The sequence below is a fragment of the Magnolia sinica genome, chromosome 19 (assembly GCF_029962835.1).
Source record: "Magnolia sinica isolate HGM2019 chromosome 19, MsV1, whole genome shotgun sequence".
Classification (NCBI taxonomy): domain Eukaryota; kingdom Viridiplantae; phylum Streptophyta; class Magnoliopsida; order Magnoliales; family Magnoliaceae; genus Magnolia; species Magnolia sinica.
The window spans coordinates 19,350,285-19,358,454 of record NC_080591.1 but is presented as its reverse complement, the minus strand read 5'-3'; the positions used below and the strand labels follow the sequence as shown (position 1 = coordinate 19,358,454).

The following is an 8,170-nucleotide window of genomic DNA, read 5'->3' as shown; positions in this document are numbered from 1 at the left end:
GTTTTAAGTGCACTAAAATTTAGGGTCGTTATATTTTATCCCCTTGAAATAAAATCTCGTTCTCGAGATTTGAAAACTAGCATCTCAAAAGTTTTCTGGTTCTAATGCCGCTGGTCGTGCTGATGTTATGGATAACTCCAGAAACTAGATTAGTCTTTTAGTTCTTCTGGTAATGAATTTATAAGTATGTAAATTTTTTATCAAAAACTAGGGTTTATAGAAGATTAAAAAATTCGGACAGTGAGGATTGTTTAGAAACTAACGATTTTTTTTCGGTAAAAAAAAACTAAATTCGGTATTAAAAATTTATGAATTTCTATTTTTTAAATTATTTTTATTTTAAACTCGATTTATCAATATACGATGTGGCCTTTGAATCACCTCAGTTGAACCGGTTACTTAATCAGTTATGAGTTTTTGAAATTAGGTGATTTCCATTATAAAACAAAACGTGGGGGGCAAAAATTCTTAAAAGTATTATGGGTCAAGATTCGCGTATCTAATAAGTCCAAATTGTATTTTAACAAAATTACAAAGGAAAACCAGTAAAAAAAATTTCACTAACTATGGGCTTATGATCCTATAAGAAAGAAATTTAGTAGAGATTACGGTGTTTTTTTTAAAACTTTACACATAAGGTTTTTTTTTTCTTTTAATAAAGTACTTTAAATAAAAATATTAATTTAACTAAAGGGAATTATCAAAATGAAAAATTCCATTAGTTAAACCAACAAGACACCAGTTTAGGCAAATTGATTATCGATTTGATGATTGTTGTTTCTATCACATTTTCTTGTACTTTGAGAATTCAAATTATGTTCAAATTTTTTTAGAGATCCTATTTTAAGTTCACTGTGTTTCTGTAAAATTTTATCTCAATATTCCAACTACAAAAACTTTTAAAATTCCAGCAGTTAAGCTACCTGTATAGAATTTGATAAATTTTGACCAGCCTATATTTTCTTCTTCCTCTTTACCATCAAACCTGTGTATAGTACATTTGGTGGATGGTGAGCGTCATTCTTAGTTATTACTAGAGGATACACAGCTGTCTTTTAACCTCTCTTATCTAAAATAGCTGAAGAAAGACATCTTCCATTAGAAGATCTCACCTCTCTTATCTAAAATAGCTCAAGAAAGACTTCTTTCATTAGAAGATCCACAAATTTTTTTAAATTTTATTTAATTTTTTTTTCCATAGAAATCACAAGTTATTGCCACGGATTCCTGGGCATTGGATTTATGCATAACGGTTTTTTAAAATCTTCCTTTCCATTGAAGTTACATAGAATCAATCCAACAGGCTTTCCATGTCCCTATTTTGGATTCTCCCCATAAAAAGAAGTTATTCTCAACACTCCTGTCCAAGGCCCTTTATTTGTTAAAGATGCAGGATTCATCCTGCCGTGCTTCTCCATCTTTTAAGTACAGTCTCTTGTTACGGTTTTCCAGTAAAATATGAAATTAATACCAACAACATGAAAAACCCAAATTAGTCCAAACAAGGAAAGAAACATGCCGAAACACAAGCTTTCTTGAAGAAATTACAAACAAAAATACACAATTCTGTGGACTTTTGGCAGTGGACAAAATTTCATGCCCATGTATAAATCTGTTCCATATATCTACATGCTACATGAAGGGAAGAAACCTCTCTCTACATATATCTAATCTCTTCTAAAATCTACCTCTCATTTGCAAGGATACGAAGATATGAAGTGATGAGGAATACAAGGGGAGTTCTTCCAAGCCCTTGAATGCAAAATCAGTATCTCTTTCGCCTTATCCTTGGCCTTCACAGTAGAATCTCCCTGAACTACGAGACACAGCTTGTAAACCACCCCAACTTGCAGCATCTCTTGAAGAACATTCGGAGTTGCAGAGAATCTAGCAATAGAAGACAATATCCTCAGACCCTTTTCGCTTGCGAAGTTTGAAACCCTAAGTATCTTCTTTGATACAATGGCGATTCCAGCAGAGTGGTTCAGTAGCTCGGCCCGTCCTTCTGCACATGCACACAGATTATCTAAAACTGCCAACGCCATCTCGCAAGCCCTCCTCTCTGAATTCTCGATGATGTGCTCGACTAATGCTGGAACTGCACCTGCTTCGGAAGCTTTGACACGGTTCCTCCCCCACGGGCACAACTCAACGAGAATTTGCAAAGCGGCCTTAGTAGCTTGGTAAGAGATCTGATCTTGAAGAACCTGCACGATTTCTTTGAATATATCTCCTTTCAAACTAATCAAATGGACTGGATCGACCACCTCAAATATAGATTTCAAAAGCAACGTTGCATATGCCCGCGACTGATAATTCCCTTTTTGTAAGACTCGTGTCAGCGAGCCGATGAAATCGCTGTTTCTCGTTATTAGGTGTTGGAGAGCTTCATCAGATATTTGAAGATGATGGAGAATGGTTAGTGCTTCGTCGCTCGCTCTTGCAGAATCGATGAAATCATCAAATGATTCTTCTATTAATGGAGAACTGTTGTTTATGATGGCAGCCAAGACAGTAGCTGCGCCGGCGGATTCGATACATCGCTTGTTTCTCTCACTTTCGGAAATAAGAGATTTGAGCTTTTGAAGAGAATTCAGCTGCGATTGTGGAATCTGGACCTCGTTGAGCAGTTTGGCGATTTGGGTCTTGTCGACGGGTGGTTTCGGTGTCGGAATCCGCTCGATACCGTTCGCAGCGTTGATGGTGCACCAAGCTTGAATTAGTCGCCGTAATGTGTGGTTGGGAGTTACTTCGGTATCTGGCAAAGGTTGTTTTGTAACTGGGCATGTCATGTTCTTGCTGGAGAATATCCACCGTTCGATGCTTTCTCGATCGTATGTTATTCCAGTGCAGAGCGTGACTGGATCTCTCATAATTTCAAGAGAAATGGGGCAGAGAAAGTAACGAGGAATGTCGATGTCTTCCATGGAAAGTGAAGAAGATCTTGATCAGAATACTTGAAGATGGAAAAAACCCAGATGGTGGAATCAAAATTTAAGGAAAATAGAGAAAGTTGATGGAATCTGACAGGAGAGAGGATGAATTTTGGGTAAGAATCTGACCCAGATGAGGAGAAGAGACGAGAGGGGAAAGAGAAGGTGTTTTAGATTGGTTTGGAGATGAAAGGAAGGAGAGGACCTAGAACTCTTATATGGAGATTCAAAAAGCGAAAAAGTCAGTGTAGACTTTTTTCTTAAGTTCTATATGGTTTGCGAAATCCTCAAAGCTGACAGCCACATTTAATAGGGAAAACCGAGTCCTTTCCGTGGGCCGTGGCTGGCTCGTTGATGGCAAGCGAAATAGTTTAGCCATAGTTTCTTAACTACTGAGATTAAAAAATGAAACTTTTAACCTTGGTTTCTTACTATGGCAAAATAGTAAACTTTTAACCTCATTTTCTCCCTAACTGAGGCAAATTGGTAGACCTTTAGCCTTGACTTTCACCAACCGAGATGAAATGAGTAGAATTTTAGTCTCGATTTCTCACCAACTGAGGTAAAATAATAGACCTTTAGTCTCAATTACTTAGCAACCGAGGTAAAATATTAGACTTTTAGCTTTGATTTCTTACCAACCGAGGTAAGATGGTAAATTTTTAGCCTCAATTTCTCACCAACTGAAACAAAAGAATGAACTTTTAGCCTCGATTTTTCACCAAATGGTGTGAAACGATAAACTTTTGGCCTCATTTTCTCCGATGTAAAAATTAGACTTTTGGCCTTGATTTCTTACTAAATGAGACCAAATAATAGGCTTTTAACATCAATTTCTTACCAATTAAAGAGAAGTAATAGACTTTTAGCATCAATTTTTCACTAACTAATGTGAAATAGCAAACTTTTAGCTCCGATTTTTCACTAACTAATGTGAAATTACAAACTTTTAGCTCCGATTTCTTTACAACTAAGGCAAGGTTAAAAAAAAAAAAAAACTTCTAGCCTTATTTCCTTTACGACCAAGGCTAAAAAGCATATTTAGCCTTCGTCTTTTCACCCTATGTTAAAAATTTATGGCTAACTGCTCGTTTTTTGCAGTCAGGTTGGACGCGCATGACTTGAACCAAAACTCAGACCGGTCAACTCATCCATTGAGTCATATTTGTTCACCAGAAATGAACAAAAAATAATAATAAATAAATGGTCCGTATGCAACATACCGTTGCGGCCTCTGTAACCTAGTGGGGGCAGAATTTGTTGCAAAAAAGATAACGTTGGTTTTACATGCCTGATGGACGGCCCATGTCTCACACACGTATACAATGTTAGCATATGTAACGTTAAGGCTCCCGTCCATTTCATTAGAGTGAATAAACTCAACTTTACTCGGCCCATCCACACCAAACAAAACGCAAACAATTAGAGTGCTCTTAAGTCATAGTGCTTCATGTTGTATAGTAACACTTTGATAGTCCAACCCACCCATGATGACCGTCCAACAGAACAGATCCAGACCATACGTCGTAGTTCTCCCTGTTAAAATTCTCACAGCCTAAAAAATTGATGGTCAAGATCATTCATGAAAAATATAGGCCTAATCAACAACTTGTGCCATCTATCTGATGGGACCCATTATAAATCCCTTATGCTTTTAAACAATCACTTTTATCAGATAATGCAAACGATCCCATCCATGGGTTGGAATACATAATGGCTATACAAAAGAAGTGCAACATATGGATGGATCAGATCATCCGATCCTCGAATGAATTTCACCTCGTGGTTAAAAAACTATTCTAAACCTAGTAGACGGTCTGGATAGATTGAATAGACTTTTCAACAGTCCGGATTCAACCAGAAGCACTACAACTTTACAGTGCTCTTGAAACACTGAATAATATCTCCAAACAAAAACCTTTCAAATCCTAAAACGTTAGTAGTAATTAGCCGTCCATTGCCAAATAATTATCGGGTTTTATAACGGACGCGGATTAGCTACAGTAGCGAGTCGGCTACTGAAGTGACGTCACCATATTTTTTGGGCCCCACCATGATGTATGTGTTGTATCCACACCATCCATCCATTTGGAGAGATCATTTTAGGGCATTATACAAAGAATGAGACAGATCCAAACTTCAAGTGGATCCCACCACAGAAAACAGTGGGGACAGTGACGCCCACCATTGAAACCTTTCTATGGCCCACCATGATGTTTATTTGAGATCCAACCTGTTTATAAGTTAAAAAAAATACATGTAATAAGGGGAAAAACAAATACCATCTTGATCGAAAACTTCTGTGGCCCAAAGAAAATTTTAATGGTAGGTGTTCAATCCCCAGTTTTTTCTGTGGTGGGGTTCACTTGAGTTTTGGATCTGCCTCATTCTTTGGATTATGTCCTAAAATGATCTGTCCAAATGTATGGACGGTGTAGATACAAGACATACTTCATGGTGGAGCCCACAGAACGTGGTGACGTCACTTCAGCAGCGAGACTCGCTACTGTCAAGTTCAAGGGCTAATCCGTGCCAGCCACTAGCCCGGTGGCTCGTGGTCGGTGCTCTGTGGGACCCACCATGATGTATGTATTTTATCCATTCTTTTCATCCATTTTTTACATATCATTTTAGGGGCTTGAACCCAAAAATGAGAGGGATATAAATCTCAGGTGGACCACACAACAGGAAAACAATAGTGATTGAATATCCACCATTAAAATCCTCCTAAGGCCCACTGTACTGTTTATTTGACATCAAATCTGTTGATTAGGTCATACAGACATAGATAGAGGGAAAAAACAAAGATCTTCTTGATCCAAAACTTTTATGGCCCCAAAAAGTTTTTAATGGTCGACGTTCATTCAACACTGTTTCCTGTAATGTGGTCCATTTGAGATTGAGATATACCTGATTTTTTGATTTGTTCCTAAAATGATCTTAAAAAATTGATGGACGGTATGGATGAAACACATACATCATGGTGGGTCCCACAGAGCACCTGCCATGAGCCATTGGCCGGCGGCAGGGGGAGTAGCCGATCCGTTTCCCTAATCCGCGTCCTTTCACAACCCCCAGCTCTCCCGAATCTCTATATAATACAACTACATCCTCCTACAGCTACTCATCTCTCTCTCTCTCTCTCAGTAGTCCAATGGCTCTTCAGAGGCTCGCTCTCCTCGTCGCAGTCTCATTTCTTATGGCGCAGGCACAGGCGCGCCATACTCCCTTTGAAACCCGCAACGACCTCCTGACTCGGCTCGAAAGCGGCACTGGAAGCTTGTTCGATTGCTGGAATGCACTTCTGGAGCTGCGATCCTGCACTAACGAGATCGTCCTCTTCTTCCTCAATGGCGAATCCTACCTGGGCCCCAATTGCTGTCAGGCCATTCATGTGATTACGCGTCAGTGCTGGCCTGCCATGCTCGCTTCTATAGGTTTCACAACAGAGGAAGGTGATATACTCAGAGGCTACTGCGATGCATCGACCACTGTGCCGCCTCCATCGCCCGTGAGCTTAGGTCCAGTTGCGGTTGGGCCGGTTGCTTCTGGGGTTGTTGGTTTGGAGGATTAGATGAAGTAGAAATGGATGGTATGAACTGAAATAGTAGATATGTTTTTGTGGTGTTTTTACGTTTGCATGGTTTAGTGGATAATCTCTATATATAAATGGTATGACATACGCATGATCTCTCTCTCTCTCTCTCTCTCTCTCTCTCTCTCTCTCTCTCTATATATATATATATATATATATATGATGGGAATACTATCTTCATCTCTGCTGCGAATAGCCTTAATTAGGACTCTGCGGCTGAGATGGTCCGATGATTTGAACGGGTCCGTATTCTCTTTCCTAAAGCGATGGTACTGAAATCATGTGAGGCTGATCTGGAGTTGGATATGGGGCTATTTCATTTTAATGTTATTAAATCATCTATACAATTATTTATGGTTAAGATCATTCAGCCTCACTAGCTTAGGTTGGACACTAGAGCATGGAATCCAGATCATTGGCCCTTCTAATCAGTGGACCATCTCTGGCACATCCTGCGAAAGCCTCTCGCAGGAAGTTCCTGCTATGAGACACTAGGTGGGCTAAACCGAGATGTTTGTGAGAAATCAAAGTTTTTCATGTTTTCACTTCATCCCAATAGAAATGACCTCGTAAACGGTTTGGATGGCATATAAACATCAAGGTGGAGCTTAGGAAGGTTTCAATGATAGTAAACTCTTTTTCAATTTTCACCCTCCTATGTTCTACTTGAGTTTTGGATCTGTCTCATTTTTAATCAAATGTCCTAAAATGAGATCACAAAAAGGATAAACGGAGTGAATTTCTCAGAAAGATTACAGTGGGCCCCACATATCATCCGGATTTCCTAAGAAAGGAAGTTCCTGCGCAAGGATTCTAAGTGGGGCAACTGCCATGTTTTTGAGAAATCCAACCCGTGCATCCATTTTCGAGTACACTCGTGGACACGCCATCAAAAATAAGTTGGATCCAAAACCCAAATTGGCCACACTAGAGGAAACAGTGGGGATTTACTAACCGCAGTTGATATATTTATATGGCCACAAAAGTTTTGTATTGGTCTAATTTTTTGGTTTTTTCACTTCATCCCATTGAAAAATGACCTTATAAACGGATTGGATGGCATATAACCATCAAGGTGGAGCCTAGGAAGTTTGCAAACGGTAGGAATTCCTATCTTACCTGTTTCATCTCGCATGGTACACTTGCGTTTTGGATCGGAAACGGATTGGCTACTCTCCCTGACACCGGCCAACGGCTCGATGTCTGTGCTCTGTGGGCTCCACAATGATGTATGTGTTTCATCCATGCTGTCCATCTATTTTTACAGATCATTTTACACTATGAGACTAAAAATGAGATATATCCCAATCTCAAGTGGACCACATTACAGGAAACAGTGTTGAATGAGCGTCGACCATTAAAAACATATTGGGGCCATAAAAGTTTTGGATTAAGTTGATTTTTGTTTTTTCCCTTCATCTGGGCCTGTATGACCTAATCAACATATTGGATGTCAAATAAACAATATAGTGGGCCTTAGGAGGATTTTGATGGTCGATATCCAATTACTATTGTTTTCATATGGTGTGGTACACCTGAGATTCTTATCCCTCTCATTTTTTGAATCAAGCCATAAAATGATCCGTAAAAATGGATGAACAGAATGGATGAAACACATACATCATGGTGGGGCCCACAGAGC

General features: G+C 39.2%; 2 protein-coding genes across 2 annotated transcripts; one reads left to right on the top strand and one right to left on the bottom strand.

The window, feature by feature from the left end:
- Window positions 1–1,531: 1,531 nt before the first annotated feature.
- LOC131235438 (E3 ubiquitin-protein ligase PUB23-like) lies at window positions 1,532–2,992 on the bottom strand. Its single transcript, XM_058232628.1, has one exon. The coding sequence runs from the start codon at window positions 2,925–2,927 to the stop codon at window positions 1,692–1,694; it is 1,236 nt and encodes a 411-aa protein (XP_058088611.1). The 5' UTR covers window positions 2,928–2,992; the 3' UTR covers window positions 1,532–1,691.
- Window positions 2,993–6,073: 3,081 nt separating this feature from the next.
- On the top strand, window positions 6,074–6,615 carry LOC131235439 (egg cell-secreted protein 1.4-like). Its single transcript, XM_058232629.1, has one exon. It carries the CDS (start codon window positions 6,088–6,090, stop codon window positions 6,505–6,507), a length of 420 nt encoding a protein of 139 aa, XP_058088612.1. The 5' UTR covers window positions 6,074–6,087; the 3' UTR covers window positions 6,508–6,615.
- Window positions 6,616–8,170: the final 1,555 nt, after the last annotated feature.